At 32.4% G+C, this 18,998-nt stretch overlaps 1 protein-coding gene across 5 annotated transcripts in view; it reads right to left on the reverse strand.

Moving 5' to 3' along the window:
• Positions 1-18,421, reverse strand: part of LOC105343267 (lysosomal acid glucosylceramidase) — a 44,142-nt gene extending 25,721 nt beyond the window's left edge. For all 5 annotated transcript variants that reach the window (XR_004601796.2, XR_010714526.1, XM_066086764.1 and 2 more), the window contains exons 1-2: positions 18,263-18,421; positions 8,284-8,481 (exon numbers count right to left, since the gene is read on the reverse strand). Coding sequence is in view for 3 of the 5 variants with exons in the window: in XM_066086764.1 (XP_065942836.1) it covers positions 8,284-8,481; positions 18,263-18,359 (295 nt within the window). In the remaining 2 variants the exon portion in view is untranslated. The remainder of the gene's footprint in view (positions 1-8,283; positions 8,482-18,262) is intronic.
• Positions 18,422-18,998: the final 577 nt, after the last annotated feature.

Below are 18,998 nucleotides of genomic sequence, written 5' to 3' on the forward strand. Positions count from 1 at the left end.
ATTGCCTAATATTATTTCTCACAGAACAAATATAGAGATATATGAGGCATTCACGTGCTATGTTTAAACCAATGAAAATGTGACATTTCAGTCCAAGGGAAAACAAAATATTATTTTATACATATTGTTAAATATTATACAATAATATATATAACAATATCATATAATACAATTTCATGTGATATAATTCTTTATTACAGAAACCAATATCATATCATACAACATCGTATGATACAATATTACAGAATATACAATATTGTATCATAGGATACAATATTATATATTGCAATATCATATGTAATAGTATCTTGTGATAAAATAATAAATTAATAATACAATATAATATCATTCAATATTGTATCATAATTTACAATACTATACATAACAATATCATGAGACAATATCATATCATAAAATATAAAAAAAAGAAGTAATGATACAATATCATATCGTATCATATAACTTTTTACAATATATCATATGATATTATATTATATCATATTAAACAATAGTGTTTCATATCATGCAATACTATATCATAGGAATCAACAACAACCATATCTATCTATCAAGCAGGTTTGAGTGAGGTAGGAGATTTCTTAAGCATCCTTGATAATGGAGATCAGGCTCTGCATCTGAAGCAACCTCTGTGTTTCATTTATAATATATTAAAATCAACTATGCAAGCTATCATCAATAAAACATGTGACCTGTTCGAAAAAACTAAACCCCATCCAGCATCCGAAACCTATGGCTCAGATTCAGCATCCAAGCCTGCATCAGTATCATAAGACGCATCATCCATGCAAGATTGGTGAAGTTAGGACTAGTAATAACTAAGGTATCATCATCAGAGGGCACCAGCAATTAAAACCTTAACCTCCTCCAGCATCCGCAACCTATGGCTCAGATTCAGCACCATGCCTGTCAGGTGCATCTGTTTCATAAGCCACACCATCTATTTAAGTTTGTTGCAACAAAAATTTTAACCAGCTCTTAAAACCTTAACCTCCTCCAGCATCCGATACCTATAGCTAAGATTCAGCTTTCAAGCCTGTCTGGTGCATCAGTATCATAAGATCTATGCAAGTTTGGTGAAGTACAGACCAGCAGTAACTTAGATATTGCTATCAAAGTGCACCTGCAACAAAAACTTTAACCTGCTCCAAAAACCTTAACCTCCTCCAGCATCTGAAATTTAGGACCCAGATTCATCATCCAATTCTTTCAAGTCCATAAGTAGGTCCAGATGCAAGTTTGATGAAGATCGGACAAGTTATAGCTTAGAACAGGACCTGCAACAAAAACTTTAACCAGGTCCGGACGCCGACATTGACGCCAATGCCGGGGGTATAGCATAAGCTCCCCTTGACTTCGTCTCGGTGAGCTAAAAAAAGAATAATAATAAGTAAATTGAAAAAGAAACAATAGAATAATAGTAGGGTCTTCCGCTGAGGACGGAAGACCCTTATAAGAATTTTGGAAAAATTTCAGAATAATAGTAAGGTCTTCCACTCGGAAGCGGAAGACCTTAATAATAAAACTGTTTTATAACATAGACAAGATCAAAGAACGCCTTTATTCAATTATAGTCATGCTAATATGTATTTTTTTAAAAATTATGAGTCCAAAAACCTACTTTGTAGGTAAAGGTATAATCTTTTTTCATTTACTCATTAATATTGTTAAAATCGGAATTCTCTGTGTTTGCAGCTACATAAAAAAGCCCAGGTGTGCATTACATCAAGGCGCAAATATTGTGCATTGAATAACAGTAGACCGCTAGCAAGGCGCAAATCTTGTGCATTGAATAACTGTAGACCGCTCGCCAGTCCAGCCACGACCTATTTCCTCGGCCGAGGGCAAGTGATCGGATACGTATACCGGTAATTGTTGACATACACAGCTCGGAATCCAGCTAGATTTTATAAGAGTCTCAAATGCAGTATAGAAGCAGTTCTTTTATCAATATTGTTTTTCGCTAGAAAAGAATTAAACTGTTTAAACACTTTTCACATGTAAGCTGGTACACTGTCTATGGTACATTGTAAGTTAAGGTATAATCTTTGTTTTATTTACTATTTAAATCGTAATTTTTGTGTTTGCAACTTCATAAATAAACCAATGTGTGCATTACAGCAAGACGCAAATCTTGTGTATTGGATAACAGCAGACAGTTCGCTAGTCCAGCCGCGACCTATTTCCTCGGACAAGGGATCGGATATGTCATTGTTCACATACACAGCTCCGAATCCACCTAGATTTTAAATGGGACTCAAATGCATAGCACAGAAGCAGTTCTGTTATCCATAATGTGTTTCACTAGAAAATAACTAAAATGTTTCAACACTTTCCGTATGTAAACGGGTACCCTTTATGTCAGTTATATGCACATATACCCCATTTATTTGCCAAATAAAACACAAATACATGGTAACAAGTCTAGCTTTTTACACTAATAAGATTATAATGAACAACTTTTGCAGCGACAGCTATATTGAAATCTTAACCGCTTTTGAGTTATAAAGTGAAACCTTTCAAGGGTTTTAGGTCCCTAATTTGAGGGGCCAACCCCTTTTTTTTATGTCAAACAAAAGATCTTGTAAATTAAAATCTTTTTTATTCTACATGTCTTAACAAAATATTTGTGAGAAACGAGATAACTAAGAAAACCAAGCAAAATTACAACGCTTTGTTTTTATCAATTTTCTAGCCCTTCCGAGCTATGGCGTTTCTTGTGCTAGGCAAACATGAATGCTTTTGTTCAGATAATCAGTCTTTTGTCTATCATCCCTGAAATTTTGAAAATCGATATCGTTTGTAATTTCTGATTACACTCGTGGACAAACCAACCCCCTAAAAATCCTTATAATGCCAATATCTCAAACATAGGTAATCATAGATTACTAAGCTCACCGAGACGGAGCATCACCATTATGAGACATCACCTTCATAAGACCACCTTTATCATTTTATATGAAAATCATACTTTATGATCTTGGATATTCATGGATTCTGTTTTGACAAAATATCGTATATCATCTGATAAAATTTTTTTATGATAATCATATGTTCATATGTTAATCAATACAATGATATAAAATTAAATATTGTATCATTTCATATTTATAATATATATCATATAAATCAATAAAATACCGTAATAAACAATAATGAGATATGATATTATAATGTATGATATGACATTGTATTGTGTTATACCTTATTGTATTTGATCACATAATACAATATCATAAAATATAATACAATATAGTATTATATTACAATATCATATTACATAATACATCATAACATTGAAACATATTATATTGTATAAAATAGTATGATATTGTATTGAATGACACTGAAACATATTTGATACATTATATGATATTATATCATATAATACAGTCAATATAATTTGATTCCAACATTGTATCTTATCAAATGATACAATATTATGTGATAAAGCAAAATATTATAAAATACATTATTATATTATACATATTGTATCATATGACACAATAATATATATTACAATATCATATAATACAATTTCATGTGATAAGATAATATATCATATAAACCAATATCATATCATACAATATCGTATGATACAATATTATATAATATTACGATATCATATAATACAATTTCATGTGATATAATTCTATATTACTGAAACCAATATCATATTATACAATATTGTATGATACAATATTATAGAATATACAATATTGTATCATAGGATACAATATAATATTTTGCAATATCTTATGTAATTGTATCATGTGATAAAATAATAAATTAAAAATACAATATAATATCATACAATATTGTATCATAATATACAATACTATACATAACAGTATCATGATACAATATCATATCATAAAATATCCAAAAAATTGATACAATATCATATCGTATTGTATAACTTTTTATAATATAACATATGATATCCTATTGTATCATATCAAACAATATTGTTTCATATCATACAATACTATATCATAGGAATCATGTTATATCATTTATCAACAAACACATCTATCTATCGAGCTGGTTTGAGTGAGGTAGGAGATTTCTTTAGCATCCTTGATAATGGAGATCAGGCTCTGCATATAAAGCAACCTCTGCATTTAATTTAAAATAAAGTTAAATCAACTATGCAAGCTATCATCTATAAAACATGTGACCTGTTCCAAAAAACTAAACCTCATCCAGCATCCGAAACCTATGGCTCAGATTCAGCATTCAAGCCCATCAGGTGCATTGGTATCATAACACGCATCATCCATGCAAGTTTGGTGAAGTTTGGACCAGTAATAACTAAGATATCATCATCAGAGGGCACTAGCAATTAAAACCTTAACTTCCTCCAGCATCCGCAACATATGGCTCAGATTCAGCATCCATGCCTGTCAGGTGCATCTGTATCATAAGACACACCATCCATTCAAGTTTGGTGAAGTTAGGACCTGTAATAACTAAGATTTATTTTTTAGCATCCTTGATAATGGAGATCAAGCTCTGCATCTGAAGCTACCTCTGCGATTCATTCATATTACAGTTAAATCAACTATGCAAGTTTGATATAGTACTATCATCTATTAAACATGTGACCTGTTCCTAAAAACTTAACTTTATCCAGCATCCGAAACCAGACTCAGCATTCAAGCCTGTCAGGTGCATCAGTATCATAAGACACACCATCCATGGAAGTCTGGTGAAGTAAGGACAAGTAATAACTTAGATATCATCATCAGAGGGCACCTGTTTCAAAAACTTTATTTAACCAGCTCTTAAAACCTTAACCTCCTCCAGCATCCGAAACCTATTGCTCAGATTCAGCATTCAAGCTTGTCAGGTGCATCAGTATCATAAGACGCACCATCCATACAAGTTTGGTGAAGTAAGGACCAGTGGTAACTAAGATATAATCATCAGAGGGCACCTGCAACAAAAACTTTAACCAGCTCTAAAAACCTTAACCTCTTCCAGCATCCGAAACCTATTGCTCAGATTCAGCATTCAAGCTTGTCAGGTGCATCAGTATCATAAGACGCATCATCCATACAAGTTTGGTGAAGTTAGGACCAGTAGTAACTTAGATATTGCTATCAATGGGCACCCACAACAAAAACTTTAACCTGCTCCAAAAACCTTAACCTCCTCCAGCATCCGAAACCTATAGCTCAGATTCAGCACTCAAGCCTGTCTGGTGCATCAGTATCATAAGGCACACCATCCATGCAAGTTTGGTGATGTACGGACCGGCAGTAACTAAGATATTGCTATCAAAGGGCACCTGCAACAAAAACTTTAACCTGGTCCAACAACCTTAACCTCCTCCAGCATCTGAAATTTAGGACCCAGATTCAGCATCCAAGTCTTTCAAGTCCATAAGTAGGTCCAGATGCATCACCCATGCAAGTTTGGTGAAGATAGGACAAGTAATAGCTTAGATACAGGACCTGCAACAAAAACTTTCACCAGGTCCGGACGCCGACGCCGACGCCGACGCCGAGGGTATAGCATAAGCTCTCCTTGACTTCGTCTCGGTGAGCTAAAAACGGAAATGATGTCATCAACCAAAAAAATTTCTGATAAGGTTCAGAACATAGTTGGTAAGATCTGAAAATTTTGTGCAAATCGGTAAAGCCATTTCTGAGATATCGCGTGCACAAAAAAAGGCAAGAAAAAGTGAAAGGGGAGACACAATAAACATTTTATTCCTATACAAAGCCTTGTCCGGATATTACTAATCATATATATATTAATATAACAATTTGTAAAAAAAGCTATTGTATTATTTTTTTTAATCTGCTTCAAAGTGAGGAAAATGAAAGTTTCCTATATATTCCTGTAATAAATGTACCACTATTTTGAGGTGGTCCCTAAAAAGAACCAGATGGTTGATTTTCTTGAAACTTGGCAAATAAACTAGAGTTGGTTTAAATGAAACAAGGGCACAGCTAAGCGGAGCATCCCCTCGCAACATGAGTTATTGTGTGGGGAATGCATTACTTAGGAATATATAGTTATGTAAATGAGGAGATCACATTCTACTAACCCTCCATTACTACAAAAACTACTGTTTCTTTACCTGTATCTAAATCCAAAAATATCAAGTTGTTGATTGAACTGCTTACTTTCACTTTTGTTTCACAGAAGTGAAGCGGAAGTAGTTATTGTCAAGTCATACATAAAATTTCTGTATAAAACTGTGTTATTTTTACGATATATTAAAAAGTACTCAACTAATTGACTTGAAAATTATCAAGCTTTATCCTTTTACCATGCCAAATACTTGTACGAAGTTTGATAAATATCAGTGCAAGGGTTTTCTTTAAACTTGCTTCAAAGCTGAACACACACACATATACACGCACAGCAGCGATGCTATATCCCTTTCGTATAATAATACATGATATAATAAAGCATTTTGTAATGTTGATAACACATAAATAAGTGTCAGAATACGTTTGCATGTCAATGAGTGAAGTGGTACATCAAACAGCATGTTTCGTACAGAGAAGTTTGTGAGCGGTAAAATGACGATTTATCTCAAAGTACAGGGGTAGTGTCAAAACACTAAAAAGTTCAGAACATGTAAACATTAATATTTTGGTAAATCACATCTACGACAGGTTTTTGAAAGGTAAACAATGAATAACTGAACATATGATACAAGGCATTTCAACTAGATTTGCATGTCTGATGTATGATGTCTGATGTATTATAAAATGAAATATTAATAGAACTAGAGCAAAACTTGTGGCAAAGCCACGAGTAGGTCTTCCGTTATTGCTTCCAGTTGAAAATATATATGATTTGGTGTCAAACAATTGTAATGACTAAAATTTCAGTTCTGCTCTCTCTCTCTCTTTTGCCTTTAATATCTGCAAATCGACTAAATTTTGCAAGCATCTTTTAACAAAAATTTGTGTCAAAAGAAGAAAAATGCAGTGAATTTTGAAATAAGCATTATAAAATCAATCCCCATTTCTTTGATGTGTAGCCAAATAACAATGCTTATCAAGTACCATAATGTAGTTCATGGAATTTCATGCACATTGTATATGTGCCCAAAATGGAGAGAGTCTTGTTTTTACAACTTTTGCAGTTGTGCTACATAAATAGAAACACTGGCTAAAAATGCAAGATACATGTACATATATTTCAGTATTTATTTGAATTAAGTCATCCATTGTTCTCATAGAGAAATATTGAAGATATTTAGGTTTTTTAAAAGCTTCAAATGTGTTGAAATCAATGCACTTTCTTAAACTACAGCCAAACTGTACATTCTCTTCCATCTGCCCATGGTTCAATGAGATATGAGAATCCCTTAGCCTATCAATACGTCAGAAATTTACTTCAAAAATTCAGGGGCCAATTGACCATCCACTGAATAAAAATGCAATTCTATAATTGGTGCATACTAACAAATGCGTGTTCAAAAATCTTTTTTGCATGATATACTACTCTTCATGATAAACTGATTGACCATTTAAAATATTTTAAGTTACCTGTATGCATGTATTTGACCAAAAAATGTTTTGAAAACTTTTGGAAAGGTAAAATTTACAAAGCCCCAGCAGGATTCAAACTCATTACTTTAAGATTCGTCCTTAACACTCTAATCAATTGCACTAAACTGTTAGGTAACAATTTAAAATTACAAAATCATGCTTTATCTTATTGGGGTTTTAAAGGAAGTACTTTACATTATGGAGGGGTCCTATACAACCTTAATATTTCTTCTTGGCACAGATGCTAGGTGCAACGGGGTTGGTATTGCAGGAGGAAGCAATAGTACCAATAGACAACTCAAGTGTCTGAACATGCGTCCACAATGCTCTCTCAGTTTCAACTGCTGCCGATCTCAGGTTCAGGCTGAGAGGTGAGTTATCCACTATGCTTGTATATATAAGCTATTATATGTCCTTTATATACTGTAGAAGCAGAAATATTCGTTGAGGATTTTATTTCATTATTTTCGTTGGCAGTATAAATCAACAAAATTAAATCCATGACCAATTTTTTAACCCAAGTATTAATAAATACAGAGTTGATACACGATACATTTTAGGGGTTACGATATGATGAAATTAAATGCCAATAAAATTGCATTTAGTTCAAAAATATTAATGTTATGTTAAATGTTAAAAATTAACAAAATTTTAACCCAACGAAAACAATATGTGCTTCTACAGTATGTCTTTCTCAATCATTTATATAAGAATATTCCTTGCATGAGTATATTAGATTACTAACCTAATCCACAGGCCTGTTTGCTAGCACTGCCATAGCTATGAAGTAGGCGCTTCCCTGTGATGTCGGACTGGTACATGGAGTAGCCTCCCTTGCTTGCCTTTTGTGGGTCGGTGTTCTCCACCTTGTCACAATATGTGGAGTTACAAACACAGACAAAAGCATTCCCACCAAAAGCCTTCAGCATACAGCCATTGGAACCTGTTGAGTCAAACAAAATTATCTACATACCTGTTCAAAAACAGACAGACAAAACACAGACTTCAACTTATCTGCAGTACTACGAAGGTCAATCAAAAAATACGAAGACTATGTGGCTGTCTATCATATATTTTTCATGAAAGTCATACTTAACAGATTATTCTGTGCACCAACACTTATGTTATTGATATGCGAAGTTTTAGTCCATTTGATGAAACGATATTTTTGTTACCCCTTTTTAAAAACATGTTTTGTCACCACGGCGCACAGTAACGTTCAAAGCATGACGTCAAGATTTAACATGCACAGTTTATAGATATACCCTATTTTTATATCACGCTTAGTCTCTTGTGCCTGTCTCCTTACAATTTAAAATGGCACTGAACCACTTAACATCTTATTTGCACACATTTGTTTGAGAATCATAAGTTAGTTCTTCAAAGTTTTCATTTTCTAACCGTGTATCTCTCAGTTTACAGTAAGGATAACCCTGAACGTCAGTTGACGTTATTTATTTTTTGACCAAATATTTACAGATATTCTACTGTTTCAGACTGTTTTATATTAAAAATACAATTACAACCACCCCCACAAAATTTATTACAATCAAACACAAACTTACAATTGTTGACTTATTTTTTGCACCATTGAGCATTTTTACAGCTTGTATCTGCTTTTTCCTGAGTTAAATCCATTTTGTGCGTACTTCTCGTTGCGCCATGAATTTATTAACTTTTTCTTCTTGCAAATTGTTTGAAACTATTGCTAAATTATGTCTACCAAATTTAGTAATGATACGACGTTAAGTAACATAGCTATGACAAAAGTCTTCATATTTTTTGATTGACCCTCGTAGATGATATCCAGCGCAAGCGTGGGTCTGAACACTTTACACATTAATGACAAAATGCTAAAATGAACCAAATCTGTTTTTTATTTCCATATATACTGTGTCTGATTTTTTTCTTAATTGTTTTCTTAACCTATTCTTTAAAATTGAAACAAAAAACTGCATAGCTACCGTATTTTTTGGACGAATCAATAGCGAATGACTAGTCGAATTGCTCATTTTTAGCCCAAATTTTAACAAATTCCTACAATACGTCGATTCAGACGATCACTTCAAAATGGCGTATAAAACTGCAGTAACATTATCAGTGTATGATGCAACGATGTCCCTGATGTTGCTACCAATTATTATTAATGATTAACATTTAAACAATTATGTTTCAAATTCAAAGGGGGATAGCTAAGTAATTACTATGATTTGATGAAACTTGTTTACTTTACAATTCATTTTAATGCAGTTGCACACAATTTTTTTACATAGACAATGTTAGAAATAGATCGATCAATTGTACGACTTGATTATGTTGATATTTGACATACATACGTTTCCTAAACATTTTTTTTAACAACAATCAGAGACATAAATAACATTATTTATGTCTCTGCAACAATCAAAGAATTGGACAATAATTAATTAATGAACTATAATCACTCTTATAACAGTACTCTTTATATACACAGGGAGTGGACACGCCTTATAGATCTCAGCACAACCATTGTCAGCCTACTGTATAAACTAGAACTGTCCTAATGGGACTAATACCCCCGCTAGGCTAATTTCAAATGGGACAAATAATTGAATTGAATAATAATTAAGGTTTGGAACACATACAAAAAAAAAATTCTAGAAAAGTAAAAAAAAAAAAAAATAGTTAACAAAGAAAAATTAAAATCAAAATTGTCAGAATTTCACTGTAAATACATATCTATAACAGTAATACATTTACAAATGTATGTATTTGATGATATATTTTTTTAATTTAATTGATTTAAAGAAAAACCAACAAAATGACAATAACCCCTCCCTTTGCAGTGAATAGAAATACCGGTAGCCAACCAATGGTCTTCTGTTGATAAAACTTTCAATATCTTTCTAATAAGAGTCTTGACAGATGCAATTAGTTGTTTCAAATTTTCCTCACTTTCTCCTATGGCACAATTGAACTCCAAATCAGAAAATTGATCCCATAGGACTATGATTTTCTTTGATGAGCTTGTTAAATTTAATAAACTCCCAAAACATGACCATAATTACAATACTATGTAAAAATATGTAAAAAAGAAAATTTAATATTACAAACAATTTTAAAATTGCCAAAACACTTCAATCATATCAGTAATTTTGAATTTCATTTAAATTAATGCCCAATAGGGTCACTTCATCAAATTACTTGACAAATAAATTTAAACAACCTCTAAAAATAGTTTAACTTCTTTAATAATAATTATATTATTTATTTCCTTATAATGATAGACCTTTTGGTTTACATGAAACAGTTTTAAAATAGCCCCAAAACCATCACCCATTTTACAGATTATCAATTTCCCCTAAACACATGCTCCATCTGAACCATGGCTCAGATAATGGCTCCCTTGGGACAAATGAATTCAGCCACACTTGTCTTTGATGTTCTCATTAGCTCCTAAGAATTTATCATTGACAAACAAAAACTTTGCATTGTCAGTTGATAGAATACTTATAAAAAATAATTTTTTTTTTATTAATTAAGACATAAAGACAAAAAACTCCATCTGGATGTATTTATATAAATATATTTTAGAGTGTTTTCTATTAATTAATTAATAAAATCTGTAAGGATTACCTCCCTTACTTTTCAACATTAGTGTACAATATATAGAATAAGGAAAATGAAAACTGTCATAAAATCATTAAATCTTGTCTGATCTTAAAAAAAATTGCAGGTGCACATCTTCAGATGGTGTTCAACATATGTACAAATTTTCAAACTGTTCCATGCAGTAATAAAAAATTCTATAGGGGGGACAAAGTTGCGTCTACAGACAGACGGACAGACAGACAGACGGACAGACGGACAGACAGACAGACGGACAGACGGACAGGGTGAAACCAATATACCCCCCTAAACTTCGTTTGCGGGGGTATAACAATAGTATTGATAATTGCCCATTACGTATTTAAGATTGAATTTGACCATGAAATATTTCTTATTTATACTTTCCACACATAACTCCTTACTAATAAAATAATAAAACTTAAAAACATTTCCCAGACTTACAGCAATATTTTTTTCCATTCAAAGGACAATGTGTGGTATTTAGCATATTTATCGTCCCCAAAATTAAAGTTTTAAGAAGAGATTTAAAAATATGGTGGAAGATTGTTGAAATCATATTGAAAATAAGGGTGTGAAAGGTTATCACAACAGTTACGTCATAATGTAGAAATGACGTCATGAATATTAGCCTTTTTTGATAAATTGATGTTTTGTAGCAAAATATGGGACGTGTTTTCCGATGGTTTTTCAAATGGGAAACATCGAGCTCAGGCTTGCTCAAGTACCATTTTTTAATATGATGTGTATACTTGTGTGAACAAAAACATATGTTAAAACTGCACTTAAGCAGACCTGCGCTCTACTCTTCGGAATGTAAAATATAAAGAAAAAATGGTAATATTTTATTTGTTTGCAAAATTGCGGGAATTGGGTCATTTAGGTGATATGATAGATAAACAGCGAATGAGAAATGATGACTAAAACCAAAATTAAAGTGATAGGCATCCTCTGTAAGATGATTTATGAAGATTCATTTGTAAATGATACAATTTAAAAATTGGTTAAAATTAGGGGCAAATATTTGACCATATGAAGTATAGCCCTTTGGTTTCAATTTTACTGCGCAATGTTATCTTCCCACTAGTCACATATGGAACCATGTGACGTACAATGTGTTTATAAAAACGGAACAGTAAAATTTTTAATTGATTAAAGACATGTGCCATTTCTTTAATTATTGTTATTATTATGTATACTAGTGTTAACAAATAAGTGAAAACGATAATTAATAAAGATGAATTCAACAAGGTAATTTCCAATCACACAACAAACTCAAGACAACATTTGACAACATTTGTAACATTGTGTAGGAGGATTTGTGCAACTTTTGTCAAGTACAGTATTTTTCGAAAATTAGGTCGATACGATTTATTGGGCGAAGGAGGTCGTTTTTAGCCAAAAAATAAAAAATTTCATCGAAAGTTTTACGTTAAATATACAGAAAAAAAACTTGTTCATGTATTCTATTATGAAAACACATTTTTTTTTTTTTATTACTACCCGACGATATTTTCCCCCCGTAATTACCCTTTGTACGGTTCTCATTTTACTTTTACCGCGCGAAATCGATTTCCTGTTTATCGTAAGCACACGATCGAGCGATCAAACTGCATGACAGCATATAATAATGATCGAAAGATGATTCAGTCAGTGATCTAAGTAAGAAATGTAAGAAGAAACTAGAGCAAAGCTCGTTGCAAAGCAACAAGTGGGTCTTCCGTTAATGTCGGAAGTAAAGCTGGAAGTTCCTGTAAAATGCAGATTTCTTAAACCAATAACAAGAGTAACTAAAATAAAAAGATGGAAAAAATTGAATTATTCCTGGTACGACTTAACAAAATCCGAATGATTTTAAGTACGAATTAACAAAAACCTTTTTGATTTCAAGTACGACTTAACAAAAAAGTTCAGAATATGTTCAAGTACGATTTAACAATTATTTTTGGTACGAGTTAATTTTACTTTGAACATTATGTATTTTTTAAACCAAGGACGCGGAAACAAAATTTCCGGAAATAACAATTTTTAAACCCCGATATCTCTGTAATGCATATTCTGATTTTTAACGGATTTCAGTTTTAAATTAAGCTTAATAAAAGCTCCTTTGTTGCTTTATGATTAATATCAAGTTATTGGTCAGAAAAGAGTTATCATAAAAACACTAAATAGCCCTTCTGGCCCCTAATTTGAGGTGTCAGCCCCTTTTTCTTGATATCAAATAAAAGGTCCCTCTAAAATAAACATATTTTGTTCTACAAGTGTTCACGAATTGTAAACCGTTCTCGAGATATCTAAACAACTGTGTTTTAGGGACCGACCCTTTAACCCCTTACCGGGGCCACTAACAACAAAATGTTTGGTATCATATTGTTAAGAACATTATTTTGAGCAACTTTTTTTATACATTGCTTTTCAAAATATTTCTCCTTTTTCAGATATTAATGATCAAAATTTTGAATTCTGGCCCCTTAAAACCCCTAATTACGTAATATATGACTTAGGTATGGTACTGTATAGATAAATAGTTGTACAATAAAAATTTTTGCTTCGATAATCAATAACAAATTATTGTTTAGTAAAGAGTTATTATAAGAAGACTTTATAGCCCTCTTGGCCCCTTATATGAGGGGCCAGCCCCTTTTCCTTGATATCAAACAAAAGGTCTTGCAAATATAAACATATTTTGTTACACAAGTGTTAACGAATTGTTAACTGTTCTCGAGACATATGTATTAATATGTTTTAGGGGCCGACCCTTGAACTCCTTACTGGGGCCACCACCAACAACATTTTAGTTATCACATTGTTAAAAACATTATTTTGAACAAATTTTGCTCTACATTGCTTTTTAAAATATTTCTCTTTTTTACAATATTAATAATCAAAATTTTGAATTCTGGCCCCTTAAAACCCCTAATTACGTAATATATGACTTAGGTATGGTACTGTATAGATAAATAGTTGTACAATAAAAATTTTTGCTTCGATAATCAATAACAAATTATTGTTTAGTAAAGAGTTATTATAAGAAGACTTTATAGCCCTCTTGGCCCCTTATATGAGGGGCCAGCCCCTTTTCCTTGATATCAAACAAAAGGTCTTGCAAATATAAACATATTTTGTTCAACAAGTGTTAACGAATTGTTAACTGTTCTCGAGACATATGTATTAATATGTTTTAGGGGCCGACCCTTGAACTCCTTACTGGGGCCACCACCAACAACATTTTAGTTATCACATTGTTAAAAACATTATTTTGAACAAATTTTGCTCTACATTGCTTTTTAAAATATTTCTCTTTTTTACAATATTAATAATCAAAGTTTTGAACTTCTGGCCCCTTAAAACCCCTAATTACGTAATATATGACTTAGGTATGGTACTGTATAGATAAACAACTGTACAATAAACATTTTTGCTTCTATAATTAATAACAAATTATTGTTTAGTAAAGAGTTATTATAAGAAGACTTTAGAGCCCTCTTGGCCCCTAATATGAGGGGCCTGATATCATATTAAAGGTCTTGCAAATATAAACATCTTTTGCATTAGATGTCTTAACAAAATATTTATACATCAAAAGATATTACAGAAAATGTGCGAAAATTTCGTGAAAAAATTTGGTGCTTATTTTCAGGTTCAGGCGAGCTTCGAGGCATTGAGGAATTTTCATAATTGGAAGCATGGGGGTACATCTACATACATTCATCTACAATCCCTGAAAATTTAAAGCTTCTATCTCGATTACTTTTGGAGAAGATGCGTGGACAAAATGACCCTTAAAAATTTATAAATCGATAAAACGATTGGGTCTTCCGGTAATGTCGAAAGAAAAGCTAGAAGTTCCTGTAAGAAGCAGGGTTCTTAAACCAACAAACTAAAGAAACTAAGACCAAAAAAATCGAATTATTCTTGGTACGAGTTAACAAAATCCGAATGATACCAAATACGAATTAACAAACCTTATCGATTTCAAGAACGACTTAGCAAATACAAATTCGAATCTGTAAAAGTACGATTTAACAATTATCGAATAATTCTAGATACGAGTTAATTCAACTCTGAACATAAAACTATTTTCTTAACCAAGAATGTGGAATCAAAATTTCCGGAAAAATCAATTTTTAAACCCCTATATCTTTGTATTGCATCGTCCAATTTTAGAACGGATTTCAGTTGTGAATTATGAATAATAAGCTCTTATTTGCTGCTTTATAAATAATAACTTATTATCGCTTAAAAATAAGTTATTATGAAAAGACTTTGTAGCCCTTTTGGCCCCTTATTTGAGGGGCTGGCCCCTTTTTCTTGATATCAAATGAAAGGTCTTAAAAATATAAACATATTTTGTTACACAAGTATTCACGAATTGTTAACCGTTCTAGAGATATCCGAACAACTGTGTTTTAGGGGCCGACCCTTAAACTCCTTACCAGGGCCACCAAAAACATATTTTTAGATCCCATATCGTTAAGAACATTATTTTGAGCAACTTTTCTTCTACAAGGCTTTTCAAAATAGTTCTCCTTTTCTAGATATTAATGACCAAATTTTTAGACATCTGGCCCCTTGAAACCCCTAATTACGTATCATATGTCTTAGGTATGGTACCGTATAGATAAACAGATGTACAATGAACATTTTGGGTTCTATAATTGAAAACAAATTATTTTTCAGTAAAGAGTTATTATAAAAAGACTTTAGAGCCCTCTTGGCCCCTTATTTGAGGGGCCAGCCCTTATTTCTTGATATCAAATAAAAGGTCTTGTAAATATAAACACATTTTGCTCAACAAGTGTTCAGAAACTGTTGACCGTTCTAGAGATATTTGAACAATTGTGTTTTAGGGGCCAACCCTTAAAATCCTTACTGGGGCCACCAACAAAAATTTAAGGTAGCATATTGTTAAGAACATTATTCTAAGCATTTTTTGTTCTATAATGCTTATCAAAATATTTCTCCTTTTCTAGATACTAAAGATCAAAGTTTTGAACTTCTGGCCCCTTGAAACCCCTAATTACGTAACATATGACTAAGGCATGGTACTGTATAAATAAACAGATATACAATGAACATTTTTGGTTCTATAATTGATAACAAATTATTTTTCAGTAAAGAGTTATTGCAAAAAGACTTAAGAGCAATTTTGGCCCCTTATTTGAGGGACCAGCCCCTTTTTCTTGAAATCAAACGCATGTCCTAGTTAATCTAAACAACTTTTGCATTACATGTCTAAACAAAATATTTACACATTAAAAGCTAGGACCGAAAATGTGCGAAAATTTCGTGAAAAAAATTGGTGCCTATTTTTGAGCTCGGACGAGCTTCGCCGCCTTGCGCATTTTTCAAAATATCAAATAAATAGGATCATCTACAGACATTCATCTACTATCCCTGAAAGTTTAACGTTTCTATCGCAATTAGTTTTTGAGAAGTTACGTGGACAAAATGGTCCTTAAAAATTCACTAAATCCTCAAAATCTCAAACCGGAACTGACGTCATCAGCCAGAAATTTTATAATATCAAGTATAGTTGATGCTCAATGTGTCCTGTAAATTTCATGCAAATCGGTCGTGTAGTTCACGAGAAATAGCGTTCGAAAAAAGTCAGAAAAAAAATAAAATAAAAAATAATAATAAGGAAAAGAAACAATAGAATAACAAGAGGGTATTCCGTTGGAAACGGAAGACCCTAATAAATCTATTTACATTTAATTTTGTTTAAATGATAAATTACTACAATATTTTGATCAAAATCCATACGATTTTTACACAGAAATTCAAGCAGTATTATAGTAAACACTCATGATTTTATTGGAGGGTTGTATAAATTTTTGCAAAATTTCATATCAAATTTTCCAACCAAAAAAAAAACATAAATTGGGCGAAGCGATGAATAGGGCGAGGTCCACGTGTCTGGAAAAAAAAGTATTGACCTAATTTCCGAAAAATACGGCAAGTTGTTTTTTGACATTGTTTACAAATCGTGTCCTACTTTCGATTCTTCCCTTGTGTATTATTTATATATATGTCATAGAGTGTAGAGCGGATACCATGCCCCTGTGACCGGACCAATGGATTATTAGTCTGTTTGGTTACGAGTCGGTTAAGGTATGACTTCACTTTACTGCGTATGGAATACCGCGAACCCGAAGCTATAAACTGATTGAAACACGCCTTTTCTTTATTATTATTTTCGTAATAACTCAGATTTGAAACAGAATTAGCCCATGATTTTTGCAATTTATATTTTCCCTTCCATAAGGATTATTTATGTTAAATTACGTTAAATGACTTTATGTTAAATTACATTAACTGACTTAGTAGTTCATGAGAAGAAGATTTTTTAAGGTACTTCACTACACCTTCAAATAGTTTCTCAAATGAGCAGAAAATTACTTGATTATGATAGTGAGCATGATGGATAAGAAGTGTATATGTCAAATGGGCGAAAAAAATGTGCAATTTTGGCTAAAAATGATATTTTAAAAAATTTCATTCAGTAAACATAAACAAAAGCCACAGGCAGATTCGGACTCATGATCTGCGGTTCACAAGCCTAATACTTTAACCACTGAGCTATGACGATATACATCTGAATTGATTGATATAAACAATTTAACAAAACATTTAAATCGCCATCTTGTGACGTAGTGTCGTGAAAAGTATAAGTCAAGGTGTAGTGAAGTACCTTTAGTTAAAATGCACCCCCCCCCTTTCTACAGTTTTGAGGTTATCTCCGCTTTGAATAAAGATCAGTTTTCATTTCTGCAATTTATATTCACCTTCCCATAAGAATGCTTCGTGCCAAATTTGATTAAAATTGGCCAAGCGGTTTTAGAGAAGAGGTTCAAAATGTAAAAAGTTTACATACGGACAAACAGAAAGACGGACGGACGGACGACGGACAAAATGTGATCAGAATAGCTCACTTGAGCTTTCAGATCAGGTGAGCTAAAAAAACTGTAACAGAAAAAGGAACAGATTGAAAAAGATCGGGTACGTTAGGGGCACCATTTTTTCAATTTTTCTCTTTGGGGGGGGGGGGGGGGGGGGTGGGGGGGGGGGTGCCAACAAACTACATACGTGTTAGTCGAGGTTTCGCATAGTATTACCTGGATTATGCTGGTAACTTGAATGTGCATATAGTGTTAAAACACACCCAATAACCATGGACACTACTTGAAAACCCATTTCCCACTTTCTGCTCATGTGACTCTTATTTAGTAGGCCATACCCGATTGAAAAGAATTACAGACGTTTAGACCCCAACATGTCTAGGCCCCAAGACGGTTAGGCCCCAGGTAAGATATTTAGGTCCCAAGATGTTTAGGCCCCAAGATGTTTAGGCACCTGTTGTTTATAATAATAACTGATAGTTGAAAGAACATGGCTTTTAAGCACTTTGGAGCCAATAAATGCAATTTACTTTAATTTGTAGTAAACTAACAATCGTTACGCAAACATGGCGTTGTTTACTTTATATACAAGTTCTTGAAAAACTTTTATCACGAAAAACATTATGCTATAAACTTGCATGCACACGCTATCAATGATAGTATCATCCAGCATGGCTATGTGTCCGTGCTTTAAATCAGGTAATACCGTGATCAAATCATACTATCATCACAAAGAAACGAACAAATGTTATATAAGGGGAAGTATTTCATTATTGATATTTCAAGAAAAGAAAACAATTTATGGTATTTTTTTCAGTAAGCTTATTTATGGCAACTGATTTATACATAATATTTTTAAGAACCCTTATATATCCCAAAAGAATTCACCTACTTATTACCCAAATACAAGTGAAATATTATTTCTGTGATCATATTTGTACAATTAAAGGAT

Source organism: Magallana gigas, chromosome 6, assembly GCF_963853765.1.
Source record: "Magallana gigas chromosome 6, xbMagGiga1.1, whole genome shotgun sequence".
Lineage (NCBI taxonomy): Eukaryota > Metazoa > Mollusca > Bivalvia > Ostreida > Ostreidae > Magallana > Magallana gigas.